At 50.9% G+C, this 24533-nt stretch overlaps 6 protein-coding genes across 7 annotated transcripts; 4 read left to right on the forward strand and 2 right to left on the reverse strand.

Moving 5' to 3' along the window:
- Positions 1 to 618: 618 nt before the first annotated feature.
- On the reverse strand, positions 619 to 2000 carry AAFC00_001316 (uncharacterized protein; the record flags this gene model as incomplete). Its single annotated transcript, XM_069340491.1, has 3 exons — positions 619 to 1130; positions 1185 to 1336; positions 1393 to 2000. The coding sequence occupies 3 exons, from the start codon at positions 1998 to 2000 to the stop codon at positions 619 to 621; spliced, it is 1272 nt and encodes a 423-aa protein (XP_069203960.1).
- A 1447-nt stretch (positions 2001 to 3447) lies between these two features.
- AAFC00_001317 (uncharacterized protein) lies at positions 3448 to 4354 on the forward strand (the record flags this gene model as incomplete). Its single annotated transcript, XM_069340492.1, has 2 exons — positions 3448 to 3870; positions 3929 to 4354. The coding sequence occupies 2 exons, from the start codon at positions 3448 to 3450 to the stop codon at positions 4352 to 4354; spliced, it is 849 nt and encodes a 282-aa protein (XP_069203961.1).
- A 2637-nt stretch (positions 4355 to 6991) lies between these two features.
- AAFC00_001318 (uncharacterized protein) lies at positions 6992 to 9344 on the reverse strand (the record flags this gene model as incomplete). Its single annotated transcript, XM_069340493.1, has 2 exons — positions 6992 to 8355; positions 8804 to 9344. 2 exons carry the CDS (start codon positions 9342 to 9344, stop codon positions 6992 to 6994), a joined length of 1905 nt encoding a protein of 634 aa, XP_069203962.1.
- Positions 9345 to 12507: 3163 nt separating this feature from the next.
- AAFC00_001319 (uncharacterized protein) lies at positions 12508 to 14360 on the forward strand (the record flags this gene model as incomplete). 2 transcript variants are annotated; one of them, XM_069340494.1, is made up of 4 exons in its annotated part: positions 12508 to 12509; positions 12570 to 12792; positions 12850 to 14037; positions 14088 to 14360. In XM_069340494.1, coding segments are annotated over 4 exons (1686 nt in total). The 2 variants fall into 2 exon arrangements, with proteins under 2 accessions (XP_069203963.1, XP_069203964.1); XM_069347911.1 differs by lacking the exon at positions 12508 to 12509 and having other exon boundaries at positions 12640 to 12792.
- An 811-nt stretch (positions 14361 to 15171) lies between these two features.
- On the forward strand, positions 15172 to 17740 carry AAFC00_001320 (uncharacterized protein; the record flags this gene model as incomplete). The annotated part of the gene is made up of 6 exons (XM_069340495.1): positions 15172 to 15191; positions 15270 to 15291; positions 15346 to 15556; positions 15616 to 16722; positions 16781 to 17124; positions 17189 to 17740. 6 exons carry the CDS (start codon positions 15172 to 15174, stop codon positions 17738 to 17740), a joined length of 2256 nt encoding a protein of 751 aa, XP_069203965.1.
- A 3159-nt stretch (positions 17741 to 20899) lies between these two features.
- Positions 20900 to 24063, forward strand: AAFC00_001321 (uncharacterized protein; the record flags this gene model as incomplete). Its single annotated transcript, XM_069340497.1, has 4 exons — positions 20900 to 21559; positions 21637 to 22592; positions 22668 to 23230; positions 23288 to 24063. 4 exons carry the CDS (start codon positions 20900 to 20902, stop codon positions 24061 to 24063), a joined length of 2955 nt encoding a protein of 984 aa, XP_069203966.1.
- Between the last annotated feature and the right edge of the window lie 470 nt (positions 24064 to 24533).

A 24533-nucleotide genomic window follows, 5' to 3' on the forward strand; every position in this document is an offset into this window, starting at 1 on the left:
AGATATCCGCCAACAGGTGAATCCAATTTCTTAAGCCGAAAGAGATCTTCCTTGTCAAAAGTCTCATAAATCAATCAATTACCCCTCGTTGCGATAAATTTTATTTGGTTTTCTTACACCGAAACTCTGGTCATTGGTCGATATCATAATATCCGTCATACACTGAATTTTCCTCTCGAGCAATCTCGAATATAACGAGAAAGAGCAATCGAGTCGTGAGGGTCATCCATAATACCTTAGCAATTGTTGATCTGGAGGGTTGAGGTACGAGTACCTTATGCCGTCTACCGCCTCTAACCGCAATGCAACTGCACCTGGGGCGGATAGAGGATACGAGCTCCGAACATCGGAAAAGTATCAGAGCCGGTGCTAGCCGGCAATTTTTAAAGTACAGTACTTGCTCTCGGATATACCATGAATACATAAATCATTTGAGTCAAAAGATTAATGTAAAGTAGTGGTTCAAGTGAGTGGAATGAGTGAGCTGATGATTTCGAGCCCATCTCGACAATATAAAACTAAATAAAAAAGTGATTTATCGTAACGTCTCCAATTCAAGTCATTGTCGGGCGTCTGACCCTCTCTTCAAAGTCGCGACAATGCTATCTCTCTTTCTTTTCATGAATCGTATTTTGTTTGGTATTCGTTGATGGCGGCTCCCTTGGCATCGTAATCGACGTTATCGTATACCATGCCCACATTTCCAGCAGGCTTGCCTTCAAGGCTCTCGGGAATGCTGGTGCCGTCGGGTGCAATGAGGAGTGCGTCCGCCATGGCCTCAAAGCTGAGCGTCATTTCCTTGACTTGCTTCTGGTTCTGTGTGGGCCACACGTAGCAGATCGCTATATAGACGAAGAAACTGACGAAGAAACTCAAGAGCCATCCAAGATGTCCGAGGTTCATGCCAGTTTCGCTCACGTGAGCACCAAGTGTGCCAACAAAACCCGGGAAGGGCAGAGCAATGCCGCAAAGGTAAGCAATGACGGCTTGAATGTTCCAGCCCTTCTTGTAGTAGTAATGTGGGTTGGTGCGCGCGCCGTCATAGCAGTAAGCAACGAACATGTTGCCTTTGTTGATGATCCAGTAATCGGCGACCATGATTGCCACGACGGAGGCCATGAAGAGACCATCTGTACACAAGATCAGCACTCATAATCGAATTAGCCAGAGAGGGAAGCACCTACAGCCAGATAGGAACTCCGTGAAAATTGCAGCACTCGCCATGATCTTCCAAGGGCAGATTGCGAAGCCCAAAAACTCGACCACCATCTGACCACGGGGAATGGTGATATAACGAGGGAACAACATAGACGAATCAGCGCCAAACGGAATCATGCTGTACAGAAACAGTTAGTACAATCTGCCTGTCGGCTCGAGCAGCGAACGACTTACTTGGCGGCGATGTTAGTGCCGAAAATGGAGATGGTCCAGCATGCAGCGCAGAGGAAAACTGCGAAGCGTGCACCCGAACTCCAATAGTGATCCATGATAGCGTCAAGAAGATCCCACTGGTTCCAGAGCTCTAGTCCCCATTTGTTGTTCATCGCGGCGGTAGCCAATATACCCAACGACGCGGCCAAAGTCACGGCTAGAGGCTGCGTGAACAGCTGACTGTACATTGCGCCGGTCTTGGTCTTGCTCCATCTTGCCAAATCAGGCTGATTGGTGATGAGGGTCGCCGTGTTTCCCATGCCCACATTGATTGCCCAAAGCCAGAACCAACCACCCTGTGCTCCACTCGCCGGCGCGATGTGAGTGAGACCAACTTGGCCCTTGGTGTTCACCATACAGAAGATGAATAGACCCCAGACAGCAGGAATCATGACCGCAGTCTTGAACCAGAAGAAGCCGGCGAGTTGGTAGGGTCTGAAGAAGGTAAAGGGAAGATGGCACAACCAGAAAAGGAAGAAGGCCAGCATGCCCGCTGAGGTAATGCCCATGGACTCGGGGATATGGTTAGGTATCTCTGTGTAGTAATGTCCGAAGACAGCGCGGAGCATGTTCGCGACAAGGGAGGCACCTGAGTACACTAATAACGGTTAGCAGACGCCATGGTGGCGATTTCGTGCCTTTTTGACTTACACTGCACACCATACCTGTATGAAATCAGTAACCATCATATAGAAACAGAACACCGGAGACTTACCAAATAATCGCCAAAACCGCTCTTGCGCCGACGAAGTAATAGGAGCCGTACATGCCAAAGACGGACCTGGCAACAATGGGATATCCGACATGATACACGGACGCGCATCGCGAGTTGAACAACATGGCAGCAGAACTGATGACTTGCGATACGAAAATGACCACAATCGATTGCCAGACGTTGAGTCCGACACCGATCATGCTACTGCCAAGTGTCCAATTGCCAAAGGACAGGGCGAAGTAGAAGGCACAGTAGTCATACCAGTTCCATGTCCGCTTCTCCGGAGGTGTAGGATCCAAGTCTTCATTCGACCAAGTGGTGCCCTTTAGTTATGGTCAGAAAAGCATGCGGAAACAGCGCGCGACTCTTCATACTGCAGCGTGTCCATGGGCATCCAAGACTGTGTCTTGCACCTGTATCCACTGTTTGAAGGCTCCCCAGCTAGTAAAAGCTCGTCGAGCGTTCACTTTCTTCTCAGCGGCCGCAGCCTTGAACTCCTGCACTCTCGCGGATAGGTCCCTCATTTTTGGAGATTATCCGGATACGTGAACGCTGCGATATTAGGCGTGAGTGGAAGACAGGACACCAATATATACGGTTGACAAAGGTTTTTCTTATCTTCGGTACTGAGCCGAAAAGTAACGTGAGGTCAGAGACGGCTTATCATGTGGAGACAACGCCATTCGACCAACAACGTAATGCCTATCACTGACAACCCTCTATAACACTCGCCTATCTGGAGTGCATGTACTAGCACTCGTAGCCCATATTAGCACATACGCGAAGGAATTGTAGTTATAGTGCGCAGTCTAGACTCGAGATCATAAAATCTCGTCGAGATCATAAAATCTCGAGAGCCATCATTTGATGCTACGATAGCGTCAGACCATAACACAAGAGAGATTCAAGGTTTGCCTCGCGGATAAAGCCCTACATATCGAGGGTTAAGTGGCCTTATGCGGAAAATTGTCACACGAGAACGATATTCAGTTGGCCCGAGCAAATGCCCAGACCCTGAGCGCCAAGGAGACCCTCACCGCGGTAAATCTGCACACACACTAGGCAGGTCCAAGGTCAGCCTCTTGGGGATTACTCTTATCTCTACAGAAAGTCCGAGGTGGCGGTTCGCACCGATGCACTGCACGTCATATCCAAATCCTGCTGTGCATACCAATCTGCCTTATACTGCATATCGTAATGCTTAAGGGTTACACTCATCCTCCACCAAGACTTCTTATCGTAGCTGTCTCATTACCAAGCACAGTACAAGTATTTGTATCAAGGACGCCCAAATAGAGACGATGGATTCCCGCAAAACAGTCCTTATCACGGGATGTAGCAGCGGCATTGGGCACGCTCTCGCGCGTGAGTTCTCATCCAAAGGACTCAGAGTCTTTGCCACGGCTCGTCAGAGTTCGAGCCTGAGTGACCTCGAGCAAAACGGCATCGAGACTTTCTCTCTCGAAGTCACAAACGCTGAAAGCATCAGCAATCTTAAAAAGGAGATTTCTTCGAGGACAAATGGAAAATTAGACATGCTAGTGAACAACGCTGGAAGGAACTACACCGTACCCGCTCTAGACATCGACTTTGACGAAGTTCAGTCGACATTTGAAGTCAACGTCATCGCCGTGATGCGCATGTGCAAAGAGTTCTCCCCTCTTCTGATTGAGTCGAAGGGGACCATCGTGCAGCTTGGCTCCCTTGCTGGTCTCATGCCCTATGTTAGTCGTTCCATAGTCCGCTCCAATCGCCCCCATTCTTCTGCTGATATCCGAGCAGGTATTCGGAAGTGTCTACAACGCCTCCAAAGCAGCTCTGCACGCTTACTCGGACACCCTCCGTGTGGAGCTCGCTCCGTTTGGGGTGAAGGTTGTCACGGTTGTCACCGGTGGCGTCAAAAGCAATATTGCTCGTGTCGACCGCGTCTTGCCCGAAGATTCGATCTATCTGCCCATCAACTCCGACTATCTTCGTCGCACCAAGCATTCACAGGAGGTAGGAATGGTAACGGAAGAGTATGCCAAGAGCGTCGTCTCCCAGCTGCTGCATTCGCCACAAAAGAAAGTCATATGGGAAGGTTCGAAGAGTTGGTTGGTCTGGTTTGCGTCTTCTTTCTTGCCCAAGAGTGTGCTTGAGTTTTACATGTCGCGCACGTTCAGCCTGTGGAAATTGACATCGCCAGAGGCTACCAAGAAGCTGGCATAGACAAGGATCTCCTTCCCCTTCAAGGCTGGGTTGGTGAGGTCGATAATGCCGGCACATATGCGATAGCAAGAGTCTAGTTTTCGGATGTCGCCGGTTTATATAACCTGCTTATCTACCATCTTATCGCTACTTTGTTAAATCCAAGACAAGTAAGTCAGTGCTGTGAAGAAAGTGACTGTGTAGATAGGATCACCTACAGATAATGCTTCTTATCCACACACACACACAGACACACACACACACATATAACAACGTCAGAAAGTTCTGCATGAGATGTGTGAAGGGAGGATTCGCAATCTCACAGGAGATGAGAATCAGAAACGGAATGCTGCTGTTGTGATAGAAGTACAGGGGACAAACATAGCATAAAAGCACCTCTAGCATAAGCCATGGAGCCACTTGATCGCTCAATCGTCCTAAGACTTTCCAATAACATTCAAGCAAGGGGATGGTGCCCCAATAAATTCTTGTGAGACATTATAGCAACAACTAAGCAAGGGCAAGTACGAGTGTAACGCGTGCACAATACATAGGCTCATGATGGCAATAATAAGGAGAGGTCGAAGCAAGATGCTATATGGTAGACACAGATATCACAACATTTCTTCTTCAGAGCCCAGTCGATGACCAAGTAACCAATGAAAAAAAGGATGAGAAGCCCTTCGCATCAGCTCGAAATAGTGCAATACGAGCGACACTGTGGTCTCAAGAGTTGAGCACAGCCCAGAGCTCCTGAAGACCTATTTCCAAAGATAGGTTTAATCAATAATTGCTTCCGTAGAAGCCTTTCAGTGATTAAGCCGAAAAGAACAGATACTACACATGATCTAAGCCGGAAGGCAAGAGACATAGTTGAGGAAGAAGGTGTGGGAGAAGGAGGTATATATACCTCTGTATATGTGCAAACACATGAGAGTGTTTGATAGCTTTGTCTGCTGACCGACAGCGCATAGGCGGGCGCTAGGCAGCAGTGTAGGCAGCAGTGTAGGCAGCAGTGTAGGCAGCAGTCATCTGATCTGATAGTGCTATACTCTGTTGTAATGAGCGAGGCAGCAACCCGCCGACTTTTGAACTTTTTATCTTTCGCAATGAATCATTATTGACTACCTATTTATTCGCTTCTAATCCAAGCTACTCGCAAACTTTCCAGAATGCTGCGATGGAATTTAAAGCTGTGATGTGAGGGTTACATGTCGCAATCAGACACGCTGCTGCGGCGCATGAAAACTCTCACCAGCCACGAGCCTCCAGTTCAACTCTAAGATGCTCCAACCTTTTTAGGAAAGAGTACTGTGCAAATGAACATGGTATAGCAAATAATCTTCGCATTCCTACTAGATATACTCAAAGCATGCTTCATGTACGATGCATCTGTACCAAGCAAACTCAACGGTAGCTTGGGTGTGGGTCTATTACTTCATCTATACTCCATGCTCCGCAGCTCCATGCTCCAGTCATTTAGCGTCCTAATAGTCCCGCCGACGTTTGGCAACCCCAGCTACTTCTATTTGACCGCGAAGACTAAAGGAGGATGGAACGACGACCGACTTGTCGCCAAGATGCACTGTGAGAACGTCTAGATAGCACGTTTTCTTCTCCGTCGCCGCTTCAGTCAAGACAAGGGTCGCACACACCCTGTACTTGACCTCACCGTTAACATATATCCTTGTCTTGCGCTGCAAGCAAAGCAATAGTCACAGATAGCCTTTGCGAAACTCGCCTATGGGACAATTTGAATATGCACGAACGATACGGCCGTGTCCCTTTCTCGCGCATAGCCAAAAACAAAAAGAGGACAAGACACTTGCCATCGTGAACTGATGAAGAAGGGCGCTAGAAACCGCGACGCACATGATCGACACATGCAAGGCCGCTAGGCCACCTTTAAGGTACTTCCCTGTAGTGCAGTCCAGTAGACCCGCGGTACAAAAGTACAGTACAGTAATACAGTGCAGCTTTCATGCAGTGTCCGTAAGTAGGTACAGTATCTATTTGAACTTTCCTGTCCTTCCCGTCGCAGGTACAGTGCCGGCGAGTGAAAGACATGTCGCAATGTCACTTGTACTCCTCTGGACTACTTGCCATGTGCCGTCCCTACCTTATCCTTTCGAGAAACTGTAGTAGTGGGCGGGAACACACTGATGCTTTTCCCAGGTCCGTGGAAGTCGGAGGCTGGTAATCGACTAGCTGTGTGAAAGTGCCGACGTTGCCTTCCTGGATCAGTCCCCCGCGGGTGTACTGTAATGGTAAAACATGCTTTTGCGGGTTGTCCTTCCGGACTTGACGTTTGCAGGGATCGGAAACCAGGAGAGTGGAGCTGATTGCTCTATTGTTGCTGAGCACGTCTTTAGTCTTAAAGCCTGAAAGACAACGATTTCACCACCTACTTTTGTCGATTGATTGCGAGCTCAGGGGAAAGATGTAAGGGTCGGAACGTGGCATTTTTGGCTAGAGATGAATGCCCGATTTAACTCTTCGAATGCTAAATACTTGTAGAATAATCATAATGAACAAAGTGGTATCCCGCTAGAACTTCTTAATAGAGAAGACAACATAAAAAAAAAAGACAAGTAGAACAAAAGAAATTCATAGTACATGATCACATTCATTACACAGTCGTAATCAGCTTGGACGTCACTATTGTGACACCAAGAGTGAGAAGTCGACTGGGTGTCCATTCTCGTCCAGCCATGGACCCTTTTCTTCCTCGGTAGCCCCATGGAGACCTTCCGCTCGTCGCAGGGTCTGCACATCGAGGTCGGTCACCCACCGTCTACCATCTCCACCAGGAAGAGTCACTCTGACTTCGTGGTTGGCGTCGAGCATCATGTCGTCCTTCCATAGTCTCCTCGGTCCGTCGAAGACGCACATGACACGCTTCTTCATGCGCATCTTCTCAGGCGCTGCTCCCCAGCTGACAGGGTAGTTCTTGCGTCTCTTACCTCCCTTGCCAGTCTTGTTGAGTGCGACGCCTCCTTTCGAGTGCGTCATGCCTTGGCGAGCGTTTCTATCGGATGAGTTGTGTTGGCATGGCTTCATAGGAGCACCAGGGGCGCTCTTCGATCGAGTCAGCTCTGATCCCTCTTCGTCGTCATCATCTTCGTCCTCCTGGTCAAAGCTCATGGGTGCCGAGAGATCAAGCGCTGTTGATAACATGTGTCTCTCCATGGTCTTCTGGACGGCGTCATCATCGGCCATAGACGTGAGAAGCTGCTCGTTGATGGCTTCCGTGGGGCTTCCTTGCTGTACAACTCGCAAGACACAGTCATCAAGATGCTCGTAGAAGTCTTGAGCGTTGGCGAAGACAACACCACAAGTTGAGCATGTGCCGGGGGTCTCTCTCGTGCCATAACCTGACTTGCTCCTGCTATCACCAGGACTCTTCCTTCGTGAATTGGGCGCTGTTTGTTCGACTCCGTGGACTGAAGTCAGGTGGCGCTTGAAGACGTCCGCTCGATTGAAGCTTTTCTCGGAGGGGCTACCACTCCCCGGGCAGAACCCGCAAACCATGGTACCTTTGTAGTGGGTCAAAGTATGTCGGTTCTTGTCGTACTTTCGGGCGAAACCCTTAATGTGATATTCGCATGATGCGATAGGACACTTCTCGGGACGCTCATTCTTATGGGTGAGAAGGTGGGCTTTCAAGTCCTTGATATGTCTGCCACAGGTAGGGATGGGGCATATTCCCTTACCCTCCCCTGACGAATCCAATGAAGATTGGCTGACGCGTGAGTGCTGAGATCTGTTTGACCCTGTGGATGACACGGACGGACGTCTTGCGATAGGTTGCACCGGATAGGGGTTCCAGGCTGCGGGTGAAGTCGCACGATTGTTTCTCAACGGCATTGATGAGGGTCGGCCGCTACCAGGGTTCGAAATGCTGGACGGAGCGGGTGAAGGTGGGGCGAAGAAGAATGATTGATCGCATTGTAGGTTTTGAAAGTCAGGAAACTGTGCAGATTGGTACAAGTTCGGTGACGTGGGCTGTATAAGCGATGGATCTACGAGGGAGAAGACGGTCAGCGTGAACGTTACACTTTGGTGTACAATTCGAGGATAGAAATAACGGACAAGATAATTCCAATGGCGCGCCATAAAGGCCAGAGGACTGAGAGAAGAAAGGAGAACGAGGCACAGAATCCGCTCGTGTTTTCAGAGCACGCGCAACAGGGGAAGAAGCAACAGAATTTGACGCCCTTGGTTTTGAGGCGGGAAGGAGCGGTGATTTGAAGAGTTCGTCCTCAAACCGAGAAACTGCAGATTGGCTGCAAATGGCAGACGTGTTCACCTCGCAGGTCGAATCGCGACCTTCCTCGTGGTTCACTTGGTGACTCGATCCCGCTCCAGCAAGCGCTCGTGATTGTACAGGAGAAGAACGAGTAGAGAGAACAGGTTTTGAAAAAGAATGTGCGCTAATAGTAGGAGACGATGAAATTTGTGGTGACTCACCAACACAGCCTCGATGTTTTGATGTCATAGATGAGTCGTAATCGAAGCCAGAGGATGAATATGTATCGTTCACAAAGTTTTCATGGTGCACAATACTCGGCACAGGGTTAGACATCGCATTCCACTCTCGCTGGTAATTGGCATCCAAAGAGGGAGAACCAATAGCTGAAGACATGTTGCTCTGAATCGAGGCGCCAGAGTCGGATGTGGAAGACAAGACTGGTGCGTGTGTGTCGAAGGAATTGGCTGAAGAATGAGTGGGAGAATGTGCTGGGCTGCGAAGATGCGAGATTGGCTGGACTGGTTGGACAGAAAGCTGATGATTTATGCTATCCGTGTCCAGAACAAAGTCTTGATGTGTTTTGCCAGGATAGGCTTGATGAGCGGTGCGGTATGGATCGTATCCTGTATGCACAGGCTGAGAGTGCGGTGGGTAATTTGAGAAATCAGAATTCGACATCCCCTGGTATGGATATGCCTGATATGTGCTGCCCTGTACTTGGGCGCCATAGGAGTAGCTGTGTTCAGTGAAGGAAGACATGTCGATAGTCATCCGATTATATGGACCTTGAGTTGCCTCCTATCGAGAGTCATGCAACACTGTGAACAGTCAAAGACTTCTGAACAGTAGAGCTTTGAGGAGGCAACAGATGATAGATAAAAGAATTCCTAGATCCCGGAAAGGGACAATGGGTTCACTCGTCCAGGATCAACCATATAAGATGGATAGCGGTACCGATCAGGAAAGTAGCCGATGGAGAAGGCACTAAGGCACCGAGTGGGGAATATATGGCTTGAGTTTCGTCCTAGAAAGTCTAATTGCGCAAAGGGGAAAGCTAACTAGTCGATTAACGGATCGGCGGGTTCAGCAAACTGTGCAAGTGCGTGCTTGTTTTTTCTAGACCAACGGGTCGAGGCAAGCCTACAATGTTAGACACCAGCTGAAGGCTGTAACGGACAAAGTGAACAAGAGATCTCTGAGTCAACGAGGACCGTGGCGAGGACCAGATTAGTGCTTTCATATATAAGCTGTCAGCACACAGTGGAGTTATCTGGCGCCCCCGAGTAGCGGGATCCACACCCACGAAGCACGTCAACCAATCCGAGAAACAAAACACTAGATGGACCTGTGGACCCTGTTCCAAGGGTGTGCCCGCCCTTTGGTTCTACCCTGCGGCATGTGGCTTCACCGCTGCTGGGTTCCTGAAGGCGCAAGGTATTACCCCTGTGAGGAAGTCGCCTTGTTCCTATCTTGGGGTTGTCCGCCTTTCCACACCTGTCTAGTATGGCTCCCGTCAGAACTCGCTTATAAACGAGACGGTGTGCGCAAGGAATGTAGCGTATGCGAACATTTTCTTGCTCCGTGAGACTTGCTGGCTGTTGCACCCAATGGCAGACGCGAATAGCTAGACGCTTCCCGGCTCTCTGGTCTCGGGAACATGTCTAGCTCGCAACGTAGAGTTCGAGCTTAACCTGATTGATATTTTGACGAGAGCAATAAGAAGAGACGGCCCACAGCACTGGAGAGGCATTCGACCAATCGGGACCGTTGGTGCTACGAGACACGCTCATCTCCGGAACGTGGCGCCCTCTGGCGAGTAGAAAGCATGGCCGCCCCGAGCAGCCAAGGAACGATGCGTGCACGAGGCCCGAAGCATGAGCTTGGGTCTCCGCATTTGGTTGTTTTGTACTAAAATAGTCGAAATCTCCCTCTACAAGGTCAGACCGGATTGGGAAGATCTGCCGGGATGTGTCGTGGAGATGAGCGACGAAAACAAGTTAAAATGCACTTCACCCTCACAGCGCATCATAGAGGCATGCACAGCAGGTAGTGGACTGGGAGATCACTGTCCGAAGTAGGCATCGCAACGTCATGTAATTCTCAAGCGAGCGCCTCAACTCTCTTTCTGCCTTACCTGGATTTAGCGTTATGACAACAGGTAAGCACATGCAACGAACACAAGAATGTGCCCGACCTCTTTCAGTTTCGGGTTTAGCGCATGTCAAAAGCCATGCCTTACCCTTTTGCTTGTACAGTAAAGCAGGGGAAACGTCCAGAGCAGCATATCGATGTCGCTTCATACAAAGTCTACTCTGGCGAATCAGCTGCTGCACATCACCCATTGACTTTCACCTTACTGACCTCACAGCAGAATGAACGTTTGACAAACACTTTCCGAAGATGCCTGCCGACCGTTCATAGCTGGCTGAGAGACTAAATCGAGTCGCAGCGGTCTCAGCAGGCCCCACCTATAGCATAAATATATTGCTGTTCAGCTCAACTCTTTAGAGATATGGCAATACGGCACTTTCCGTCGGTCGCTCGAATTATTCAGGTACCTATACACTTGTTGTTGGACATGTCAGGAGCCTTAGCCGTATGTCTTGGAAAGCCAAGTGTCGAGGCACGGTCGTAACACCATCACCAAGATGAGACAAACCCCACGCTGCTCGCTCGTACCAGTGCTCTATGTACAGGTGTTGTAAGGCTATCCCCATGAAGTAATATTGGTAGCGCAGCAGAGCTTCCGAATACTAGTGGAAGTGCGAGAATAAAATCTTATTCTTGTCTTCGTACCACTTCGCTTGTCGTTGATGTTTTATGCCCCTGCTGCTCATATCTCCCATTACGCGGCCTGCGGCTTTATGGGTTGGATCACATGGACGCTGCCAGGGTCGCCCCACCACACGAAATTCTTCAACAATGATGTGGGTATAGCATGTTGTGGCCTGCCACCGCTACTCGGCTTAGGCGACAGCATGCAACTTCCATAGCACACAACGAGAGTATTGGTAGAATGAGACAATGCGCCACACCGTCCAGGTGTGGTTCTACAGCCGCATGGACATGAATCCTAGCATAGTCTCGAAGTCTTTGCGCGCCACGAAGCTGCTTCCTCAAATAACGTCCAAGATTTGTGCCAGCAGCCCGTGGTAGTGAACTCAAGCAATTTTGAAGTCAGCACTCTGCTCGAGATCTGAGATTGTTGTGCATGTGCGGAATGATACAGGGATCTAATAATGGTTCATGGCTTAGCATGCACGATATCGCACTGGATGCATCTATCAATAGAGCTGCCATAGTTGACAGGTAGCACAGCAGAAAGTTGATGACCACGATTCACATGCTTCCAAGCATACCTTACCTTCATGATGTGATGACTGGCATGAAAACACTGAGGATCGGTGCATGCTCGCGATCGGGCCAGAGAAGGCAAGGCAAAGTAAGGTACCTCAAGGCGATGCCTTTTCTCTCACACCCAGAGCAAGCATTGTCGGCGAAAGGTATCTCCGCGCCGATGAACGAGAGAACGATCAATGCTTCACAGCTTAGGAGCTTACCTACTGTAAGAGGATCGGTAGCAGTGATTAGGTGAGCAGGAGATTGCTAGAGGCGCTGGAGACGCGGTGGCACGCAACGCCGCGCAGACAAACGCGACTCCATCTTTGACATTGATTCGGCGAAAGTGCTGCTTCACTTACTCTACGTCCGATCTGCAATTTCACCACCTTTTCTCCGTCAACAATTTCCTTCTCCATCACCTTATCAGTCATCAGCGCCTCAGTTTCACATAATTTATCAAGCAAACACAGGCTTGTTTCCGTCTTTCACTTGCCTCGTTTCGTCAGCAGGCTCGCAACCTGCAAAGCACGTCAAGTGCGCAAGGCAGCAAGTAGAACCACTCGATATACCCAGGAACAAAATGTAAGCTACTGTCCAGACGATCCACAGGTTGTCCAGCTGATCTAATCTTTCTCGTAATAGGGAGACCTTTGATGGTGTATACCTTGATCTTTCCAAGCAGTCTGGAAAGTGTCGTTTCGCAGAGTCTGGCATGGGATGGAAACCTTCTGGTGGCGGCGACACCTTCACTCTTGACAGAGCCGAGGTACTCTCAGCACAGTGGGGAAGAGCAGCAAAGGGATACGAGGTCAAAATCCATTCGAGAAGTAAAGGAGTCATCCAGCTCGATGGCTTTCACGAAGATGTAAGCTGGTCGCAAATGTGGTTTCCGACCTCGCGCTTGGTGCTGACTTAGCCAAAGGATTATGACCGCGTTTCCAAATGCTTCAAGATCTGGTACAGCGTCAATCTCGAGCAGAAGGAGCATGCTCTCCGTGGTTGGAACTGGGGCAAGGCCGAGCTCGCCCGCGATGAGCTTGCCTTCAATGTGCGCAACCAACCTGCTTTCGAGATCCCTTACTCGGAAATCTCAAACACCAATCTGGCTGGCAAGAACGAGGTCTCTGTCGAATTTTCCTTGCCTGCAGATGGCGAAGAAACAGGCACCAACGGTGCGCTTGGAGGTGCAAGAGCCAGGGGCATGAAATCGGGAGGTGCTGTTGACCAGCTAGTAGAGATGCGCTTCTACATACCTGGTACTGTTGCACGCAAATCCGAAAAAGAGGACGAGGAAAATGGATCCGAAGTCGAGGCTGAGGATGACTTGAATGCTGCGAGTTTGTTCTACGAGCAGCTGATGAACAGAGCCGAAATTGGCGAGGTCGCTGGAGACACGATCGCCATTTTCAAGGATGTATTGCACCTCACTCCCCGTGGCCGTTTCGAGATCGATCTTTACGACAAGTCATTCCGTCTCCGCGGTAAGACTTATGACTACAAGATTCAATACGAATCCATCAAGAAGTTCTTCTTGCTACCAAAGCCCGACGACATGCATCAACTTATTACGATCGGTCTAGACCCGCCACTTCGCCAGGGCCAGACGAGATATCCATTCCTGGTCATGCAGTTCAAGCGCGACGAGGACATCGTCATCGATCTCAACCTGACCGAAGAAGACCTGCAGGCGAAGTACCAGGGCAAGCTCCAGTCCAGATACGAGGGCTCTATAGCGACGATCATCTCCAAGATCTTCCTAGGCTTGACCGGAAAGAAGGTCCTACAACCCGCCAAGGATTTCAACTCTCATCACCAACAGTCTGGAGTGAAGTGTTCGGTCAAGGCGAACGAGGGTCATCTCTTCTGTCTCGAGCGTGCATTCCTCTTCGTTCCTAAACCTGCCACTTACATTTCATTTGACAACATCGCTGTCATCACCATGTCACGAATTGGTGGTGCAGTCAGCGCTTCACGAACATTCGACATCAACATTTCCCTGAAAGGTGGTGGCGAACATCAATTCCTCAACATCAATCGCGAAGAGCAAAAGTCTTTGGAGAGTTTTTTCCAAGTCAAGGGATTGAAGACGAAGAACGAGATGGAGGACGAGGTACGTACAAGGCACCATTCAGTGCATTGCCAATCACTAACAAAGATAAGGGTCTTGTTACAAACATGCTTGATCCCGATCTTGCTTCGTCTGACGACGAAGTCGTACAAGCCGCCAGGGGCTCAGCTGACGAAGATGATGAATCCGTGGATGAAGACTTCCAGGCCGACTCCGAATCGGACGTTGCAGAAGAGTACGATAGTGAGCACGAGAGCAGTGGAGCCGGCAGTGACGATGAAATGGCGGATGCCGATGGCGATGCGGACAGTGACACCGCAGACAAGGTAGAGAGGCCGAAGAAGAAGGCCAGAACGGGCAAGTGAACCTGACTAGGCGACTTGATCAAGTACAGCCGTTATTCCTCTACTGGCCATGTGCCACGGGGGCACGTGTCGTCTCGATTATCGGGGTGTCGTGGGGAGGAACTTGATGAATTATCACTTCTACGAAAGCAATTGATGGGACGACATGCGAAATACTCGTTGGCAAAGGACATGCCGCTATCTTTTGATCTCGACCAAGCATCAGACTTTTGAATAAAAGCCCAATGATGTGAAGTGAGTCAACCTTGGGCAGGGCGCGAGTCCTTACATCGACCGAACAGTTTATTCCCTGTTGGATCGGGGCCTAACCGTCTATATCCTCGGACAGAAAAGCTTGCCCGGAAATACATAAACTCTGATCGCCCACGGGCATAGAAAATGCAGTCCACATTTGGCGCTTTTACCAAAAGTTTAGAAGGCAGTCGTGACCGTGTAGAGCTAAGTTCATGGACTCTGTCTGTGATCTTGAAGGGGTTACTGATGGCGAAGCTACAGTCCCTTACTGTATCTTGGTTCATAAATGAATATTTTTTGCGACAATACGACTGATATACCTTGGCTTACCCCACCCACAATTACAGTAAGCTGTAGCGCGGGGTTGCTCCTACATCGGCTTGTACAGTAAAGTGTCCAAATATACTTCGCATGCCCATCAGATCCGGTACCTCAACCATGCATTTCGCAGATCGCTTGATAACCCTTACAGAGCTCGTCCCATACTAGGGTTCGACACCGTAAATGTGTCGGTCCATGTTCCATGTATGACAGTCCACATGTCGCCGGAAAGTGTTCGTAATCGATCTCCTCAAGTATGAGATCAAGGACCGGTTGGTGAGTCGTGCACATTCGCAGTCGCTGATACACCGGCTCATGCCTCGCTAAACCTGCCTCTAATGACATTCAATGTAGTTTAACATGCCGCAACCGCAAGGTGTGTCGACACGATCAGCCGTATCCGACTTTGACTCATGATTGACGTGTACAGCTCAAATGCGATGAACAAAAGCCCGTCTGTGGACAATGTACCAAGGCAAATCGAAATTGTGTCGCGAGTCCGGGTGTCATATTTCGACATCAGCAGAACGCATCTCTGAATGGGGAGTCCGAGAGCGCAACCCTGTCCACGCTCAGAAACTTCTATGGTTACAAGGAGACATTCGGCAAAGATAACATCTGGGTAGCTGTGCCGAAGCAACGTGAGAGAAATGGAACGTCAAGTGATATACCTCTGTGTTGATCTAATAATTTGCCCTAGTGACATTTGTAAACACTACAAATCCATACAAAGACCCAGGGTCTCCGATACCAAACTCGCCCCGTTATGCGACGCAGGCTGAACCGCCAGACCCATCTCATGAGTACGTAGCTTGGAGAGCAGAAGCAGGAAATGGCGCCTACAGCACAGCTCAAGGGGCCACAACTGGCCTGGAGGCATTGTCTGCAGCCGCCTCAGGTGATTCATATCTTGACACGATGCGTGAGTCCAATCGACCATCCTTGACGCCGCGGATTGCAGCAACCCAGGCGACGACACATCTAGCATCTGCTGGTGACTTATCACCACTTATTGACCCACAATTCCACGATTCTATCAATAATCCACTCCGTCAATCGCACAGCACTGCGATCTCATTGCTTGATGATCAAACTGCTCTAGAGGACTTCAAGCACGATGACGATGTGCCCTTACTGCTCAGGTTCTTCTCCGAAGGACCAGGCGCATGGATGGACCTTTTCGACCAGCACTCGTACTTCTCGGTACATCTACCTGTCAAGGCGACGTCTTGTCCTATGCTGTTGTATGCCGCAATCGCACTGTCAGCGAAAGCACTCGCATACACACGAGTCTCCGCTCATTATGTCCGGCTTCCCGCTACTAAGCACACTCCCTCGAAATGGCTACACAAGGCACGCCTTTTCTATAATCGAGCCATTGGTCTGTTGAGGCATGCTTTAGACCATGGAACCGTGCCCGGGATGCCGGAAGGGTCTGCTGTTCGCACTTCTGATCAGCAAGATGCATGTCCGATCACAATTGTCGCAACTAACAGCATTGGGCAAAGTCACCTTGACCCTGACCTAGACACGCAAACAAATGGTGGGGATTGTTTGTTTCCGAGGACCGATTCAAATGAGCTCCTAGCAACAACGGCTGTCTTATGTGTCTACGAGTTCCTTGATGCGTCTAGTGTAGAGTGGTCCCGTCACCTTGATGGCGCCAAAAGTCTGTTCGAAATCGCGACTGATGGTGCCCTACCCCTGATGGTTGCTCTACCAGAGCAGATAACATATGAATCATCTTCTAGCAGAGCCAGAAGGGCTATATTCTGGAATATATGTAGACAAGAGATGATCGATGCGTGTAAGCGACAAACATGAGCCTATCCTAACAATTTCCCTACTAACACTAGATACTGTAGTCATTAGCAACAAATCTACACGTCTGGATACGTCGGACATTACGATCTGGCAGGCCGCCGGTCTACATATATCGTCATCGGGCTACGTCCTTCCTTCGAACCGGCCTGACGTATGCAAGCCAATGGAAGACGACATGGTTGCGAACGCGCTGATCTGGCTGATCATGAAGCTTGTCAACTTCATTGCTGCTGGCGATGAGTTCCCGCACGAACTTGGCCTTGGGATAAGACAGAAACAGCTGCTCGACTATTGGGAGGATCTAGAGAAGCAATTAGATGCTTGGCACGAAGGACTTCCGGATAGCTTCCGACCAACGTCGACGGTTTGGCCTAGAGACAGCAAGGTAGGTTTCCGGATATAGACGAATCCTAATAACGATGTGGGGACGGACTGACACTGCGACGCAGAACGAGCTCTGTAGCCCCATAAACATTCCAAAGCAATGGTATGCGCGACCGTTGTGCGCATCCGCGATGCAGTCATTCCATTTTGCGAAGATACAGTTATGGGCGAACAAACCCCATCTGTCGACTGGACTTCCATACACCGGGTCGCCGAGCACGAGTCAGAGAGGGTCGTCGTCGGCTGGCGTGACTCCCTCGTCGTTGGCGCAGCGGCATGCGTCGTATATGACTATACTACGAGAAAGCAAAAGACACGCCGAAGACATTGTCGGCATCAGTCTAGCACTCACGAGCGACAGTGCTCGAGTACACAGTGTACAGCCACTATTCACCGCAGGTCAAGTCCTCGGCAACGAGGCAAACGAGGGCGAGTCGAAAGCCGTGGACGAGATCAGAAGATGCATTCTCGATCTTCTACAGGGCGTACAGCGGGAAACAGGGTGGGCGACAGAGTATCGCATGCGAAACCTGCTTGAGATTTGGCATTGGCCTGGTGGAGAAAGAGCACGTGCAGATCCGAGTATCAGTAGTGATAGTAGTGTGGATCACCCGTGACGGGAACGTGTATTTGCAAGCAAGCACTCTTGACGGCACACAAACAGTAGTTCAGAAGAGCGCCTCCACTCACTCGCTCGCTCGACTCGCGCGCCAAGTCCTGTCAGCTAGATAAGCGGGACAGCGGGTATTTCAGTAAACATTGCCAATAATAAACGGGCGAGTCAGAGAGAAACGCATATCGTGTCCAAATGTCCATGTAAGAAAAGACCGTAATTCCCGAAATGGCGTTCTCTGTCTACCGTAATCACTGTACGCTTGTAAGAGTAGTGAGTAGCGCAAGGTCCTGTGGTTCACCACCTCATGCTGGCGAGAAGGGAAAAGCGCCACGGATAATCCTAGTGGCAGCGGCACAACACGACAGTACTATAGATGTCACTCTTAAAGTAGACAAAGGCAGGGCTTCAATAATGTCAAAGGGTCAGAACAGGCCTGATAAGTCCCGGGACTTAGTGAGCCAAATGCGATAGGCTTTTGCGGCTCCCTCCCCATCGACATAAATCTTGGTCACCACAGCCAAAGAAGTCGGCCCGCACAAAGAGGTTCAAGAAGGCTGTGTCCATCAATTACTAGAGGCTTATGGCCGGCTGCTCGGCCGCCCACGGGTCAATGTGTCTTTTTCCATGTCCCGTTTTGTACAGAGCAGGGATACACTATGATGCGACATGGCGCCCGCAGGGGTGGAAGGGGATCCCCGTGTGTGGGATTTGACACGGCGGGTTACAGAAGCAAAACGTTGGATGGCTTTATGTACAGTGGGTTCTTCCCAGTGTCTCGTTTTTAAGCAGAGAAGCTATCGTGAGAGATTTGCAAAGGGGTCGGAAACTGTTTCATTAGCAGTTCTATGGAAATGTTGCGTGTTTGTGTCTCTGTATGTGGGGGCGTGGAGAGACAAGAAATGGGCGCGGAGGAAATGTGGGTAGGTCGGTGGATTGCCTTGATGAGGAGCGAATAAGGGCTCGACTGAGGGCAGAGACGAGAGATGAGAGAACGAGAGTCTCATGTACCCCACTTCATATGGGTTATTTGGTTAGTCGCGCATGTAACTTCGATCCCAGGAATCACTCTCGAGCAGGGAAAATTAAATTGCCGGAAGGATAATGCAGGACCCATATGAAATACCGACGGCAGGATAATGTGTGCGGGAAAAGTCTCGTCAACCAGGAGATTCGCGAATTATCTTCATTGTGCTTCATGGGCATACATCTGATTTCCTCGATTCCTGGTTGAGCAAGCAGTCGAGTCAGGCTGTTGCGCGGAGAGACAGTGTAGTCAGTAGATGAACGACCGTTACAAGATCCATCGTGCATCGAGAGTAAGATGCCAACGTCTTGAATTTACCCTAGGCTGCTCTGACCCTATCGTGGTTCTGTCCCACGTACCTACCTTGCTGTACCTTGCCGTCTACAGCATCACCTTATCAGTTGGTCCACGTCCTTGTCGACAGGGATCGTCGAGAGTTGGGACAAATACAGTATGCGCCTGCTGTACTTGTATATGCATGCCACTTGACGACATTCAACGTTTGGCTGTTTGGACGGGACGATTGAATATCAGTCGTTTTCTGGACGAACTCGTCGAGGGGCCCGATGATTTGACTACCTAATTACGGTAGCCTCAGTTCACTCCCATACTGTTATATTTTAAGGTACTCCGGAGATGTGAGATGACAACGATGATGATTGGATTCGTGCAATAGTGTTGGTCTGTGCGGCAAGGTCTCGAGCATAGACTCGAATGTTGCACGAGAGGACCTCGTGTAGGGTTTGCAGGGCGGGTGTACCTAGCCTACCGTACCTACAGTACCTTACCTATCTGTTCCAACTCGTACATGCGTGGTGGGTAGGATAGGCTTAGGTCGGGGAGGGGAAGGTGGAAAAAGATGATGTGCTGACTCCGCTTTGGATTGCCAATACTGTACAGTACATAAGGTATCCAGACGGCGGTCGCACCCGTGGCTGGTCATGGATCGATCCTTGCCCACCCATTGACAGGTTGAATCATACAGTATGGTGGCGTGTCGTCTTCCATTTCCTTGACTGCCTTTTGCCCTCGCATGACAACAAAGAATTGGTGGAGTTCTCTGCGCAAGACTGGAGAACAGACAGAAAAGAAAAAAGGTCTCATGACAATCACCATACATACGCGCTGTGACAGTCATACAAGATACATATGAACAAGAGAGGATCCGGCCCTTCTTGCTGAGCTTGCCTCTCATCATCACCCGCTTTCGTTCAGTGCTGTGTGGGAAAAGCACTGGCCCGGCAAAGTGCCTCGAGGCTTGCAAAACTCGGGAGCATCTCGAACGATTGAATTAGCACAAAGCTAAATTGAATCTCTCCACACGCAATCACGTACAGCTAGACGCTTGTGCACGCCGCTTACAAGTCGCCTTTCAGCGTGAGAAAGGACGACTTCCTTGGGTGGGTAAGCGCATACCGCCGAGAAGAGAGAGAGAGAGAGAGAGACTTTTGGACTTACAGTCCAGACGTTGTCACGCACTGTACTCGCACTCGCACTCGCACTCGCAGTTCTTGGTTCTTGGTTCTTGGTTCCTGTTCTTACTCGAAAGTCTGCACCCACACACCCACATTCTGCGGTCTTGCAAGCTCCGCCCGCCATACTGTGTTGTCCCACAAACACTCTTCTCCTCTCCACCACTCCTTAGCACTTCTGTCTTCCTCTCTTCGTAGCTTCCCCATTCAATTCGACTCTCGACCCCGACACCTGCCAATAAATTGCCATTCGCCCCTTGCGCTTGCGTGCAATTATGGATACATGATGCGAGAGAGCACGACCGCCGACCTTGCACCACCCTCCGCCCAGAAGTGTATCTGATCGCGCTCGGCGACGAAATCCCCGCAAGCCCGCCGCCGCCGCAATTCGAGCCACCTCCACTCCCCCCTCAGCCTGAGCCTGCATATCAAGCATTAAAGCACTAAACTACTCGGTGTGCGCTTTCCAAGTGCTCCGGAGACGTCACGGTGCGACACAACTCGCCCCTTCCACCGCACAAAACCCCGTAGTGTTGCGGTTTTCGTCCTCTTGCTTCGCCCCCAGACGACGAGCGAGAGTAGGTAGTCGGAGTGAGCGTGCGTCCATCGTCACTTATTCACCCACTCTTTCTTAAATTCGCCTCATTCCACCTCTCTCTTCACCATGGCGTCAGACTCCAATCCCCATGTGGTGCAGGACGCCGACATGTCCATGTGGGACGACCCCTCGTTCACAAATCTATACGACAATTTCGGCGCAGCATCCGCCGAGTCTCCTTTCGATGGCAGTCGCCTTTTCGACATTAACGCTGCTGGTGCCGCCGACAGTCCTGGCTTTGCGGTCAGAAACACCCTCGAAGACGATGCCGCAAAGCCTAACCACAGCACGCAACCTTTCCACACTCGTTCCCTCGTGTCGTCGCGGTCGGCCGAGAGTTCATCACAGGACTCAGCCTCGGAGACGAGTACGCGGAAGCGCCAGAACACCTCTGCCACCTCCGAGTCACCGCCGGCTGCGCATTTCCCCATCATCAAGGGAGAGTTTGATGGCAAGCAGTTCTCGACCAACGGTGCAGACGGTGGCAACAATCCGGCATTCATCCAGAACTTTGGCCGTTCCATGCACAACCTGTCTCTCGAGCCCGACTTTGTCAATGGCAACACATCGCAGACAATGGCTTCGACGCATTTTGATTTTGACAGCGCCGCCAGCAGCCCCGGCGGGGGCAACATGGAAATGTCCGACGCCATGTACACCGCTCAGATCCAGGCGCAAATGAGGAAGCCACGAAACATCGACAGCCGCCACCAGAATGATCCTGCTGTGAGTTGGACAAGTCCGATAGGATGGTGTCACTGTTGCAGTGTAGGGAATCGTCTCGCTAACAAGAAATGCCACAGATGGGTACGGTGGAGCCCTCACAATTCTTCTTCAATTCCAGCACCGCTTCGCCTGCCTCGGTCAAGGCGCCTCAGACCCAAGACGCCTCTCCCAGCGCCATCTTCTCTAACCCCACTCCTTCATCTGGAGGTGACGACCTCTTCAGCAGCAACCAGCTGTGGAACAACAATGGACAGAACCCAGCATGGACCAACGACTATTCAAGTGCATTCGCTTCTCCCGGTGGTGCCCTTGGCTTGACACCCTCCCCTGTCATGAACAACGCCACCAAAGCCAGCGTGACAAAGTCTTCGCCTGCTGACGGCAGAATCCCCCTGCACATTGCTCCCATACCCGCAAAGTCACGAGTCGAGACACAGATCAACATCCGCCTCACGTTAGACTGGGTGCCTCCTGGAGTCAAGAACCTACATCTACCCACGCATACGATCGCAAAGGCAAAGCTACTTGCAAAAGACGCCGTGCCATCTGATGACACACTGGAGCTGCACACGATGCTCGTATGCACGAGTGCGATGAGCCAATCTCACCTACGCCAGCGAGCTCTGGAGACTGCGGCCGCACAGGACAACGCCGAAATCCAAGCCCGTGGCCAGAGCGGCGCCTTGAAAAAGGAGGAAGAAGAGGAGCAGGAGGACGACAAGCCCGCCAACGGTGGCGAGGTCCGGATCTGCACGAATTGCATCAACCGAGAGAGAAAGCGCGCTGCACGCAAGAAGCTCAAGAAAGAAGAAGAGCAGGCGCACTGGGAGAAGTACGAGACGGAGCGTGTCATCGTCTTCAACACGAACGAGTACAAGTCGTGGCAGGAGTGGCAGCAATCTCCAGCACCAAAGGAGAACAACAACATGCAGGCGAATGACTATTACCGCCCGCCGGATACTGCTGTGCAGGTCGTCGCTCCGATGCGTATAGCCTGCTATTGCCGGCACCAGAACGAAAAGGACGGCTTCCAGTGAGTTGATGCGCCAGAGGCTCCATCTGTCTCTCGGTGATATCCTGCGTCATGTCAGCTAATCTGTTTGTTCAGGGTCATCTTCACCATCAAGGACCACCAGGGCAACGTTGTCGCCCAAGAGATGTCGGATTCCATTCTGATCACCGACGACCACAAGACGCACCCTCTGACGACGGTCGGTGGCCAAGTGTGGTATGACGGTCAATTTCCCCCTCAGGCGGCTGCTCCATATGCTTCACATTCAATGGTCGACATGCACTCGCACGCTCAGGCGTTGCAACAGTCAAAGTCGACTTCGAATCTACCGAGCTACAATCTCATGGGCGGCCAGCCCTTCCATGCGCCAAACAACATACATCCGATGACCAATCTGCCATCCCAGCCCGCCTCGGCCTCCATGACGCCACGCAACCTCTCTCGTCCTGCTTCGCCTACGAACGTCAACCAGTGTGGCCCGAGCAAGAAGCGCAAGTCATCGTCGGCGCATAGAAGGGTGCCTAGCACTCTGACCATGACGCGTGTGGACACAAACCAGTCATTGCCTGGGGCGCCAATGTCAGCATCTGCACCTTTCTCACCAACCAGCGCGGGCTTTGTCGGTGATGCGTCGTCTTATGTGTCCATGCCGCATTCTGGTGTGTCGTCTGCTAGATCGTCCAGCATTTGCCTCGCAATGCTAACAGGTGACCCAGCTTCACGGGCACAGTTCCACACGGGGCCATCTACTCCGATTGATCAGAACGGCGCATTCGCATTTGCTCCTCTGAATCGAACGAATAGCATGGACAGCACCTACGCCTTCTACTCGGCGCCGAGTTCTGCTCATCAAAGCCGTGCGCCGAGCCCGGTCCTTGTCGGCCCTAACATCGCCGCCTTCCAGAGACAGCAAGCACATGGCGGCGCCAATGCCCTGCCGACGAGGCCAAACCCTTTCAGCATGCCCAGTCAAACCCTCACCAACACGCTGGGCGACCCGGATCGTCCGCCGCCCATGATCAACAAGATCAATCCAGCCGAGGGTCCCTTGTCTGGCGGCATAGAGGTGTCGATATACGGTAGCGGCTTCACTCCCAGCATGACGGTGCTTTTTGGTGATCAAGAGGCCGTGACCACAACTTTCTGGGGCGAGAAGGCACTCGTTGCGCTTTTGCCGGCAAGTGCCCAGACTGGCAACGTCTCAGTCACCATCGGATCCGGACAACGACAGTTCCCGTCGCCACCAGCGGGACAAGCCCCCGTCTTCAAATATGTCAATAAGGGGCCTGATCTACAGACCATGGAGTTGGCGCTACGCTTCTATAGTCAGAAAGAGACCGGACGGGAAGATCAGTGGCAAGCACTGGCACAATCCGCTGCGAATGCCTGGATGTCCCAAGGAGGACCCATGGGTTCTGGATCCGCCAATTTCGGCGGGCAACAAAACGTCTTCACAGAGCAAGCCAATGACATGCGATTTGCCCAACGATGAAAGACGAACCGGATGGGTTCTTGTTTCAGGCGCCTGTTTGACTCGCCAACTGTGGCACGTCCACGGGGAGTCCAGGGCAAAACGCTTCATCGGGAACATGCCAATTGATCTGCGTCATTGCGATTGCGACATGGCTCAGTCTTGAATTGTGCTCGTGAAAACCCTCATCTCAGTCGATCCTTGCACTGTACATTTGAGCAAGATTGACGTCCCTAAACTAACCTTCTCGACACTCGCTGTTACCCAACTTTTAAACCATAGAAACCGACAGGCACACTACACTGGTCGGGATATTTGTAGATCTTCGCCAAAAGGGCATAATACATGACAGACACGAATCATCAACAATATCATCATCACCATCATCAGCGAAACAACCACCACTTCTATCACCATCCATACAGGGTGCGTGGTAATTCAACGAAACAAATGACGAAAACATTTCCTTATCTTCTTCGCTCCACGTGAAA

The sequence above is a fragment of the Neodothiora populina genome (assembly GCF_041146345.1).
Source record: "Neodothiora populina strain CPC 39397 chromosome Unknown canker_contig_12, whole genome shotgun sequence".
NCBI lineage: Eukaryota > Fungi > Ascomycota > Dothideomycetes > Dothideales > Dothioraceae > Neodothiora > Neodothiora populina.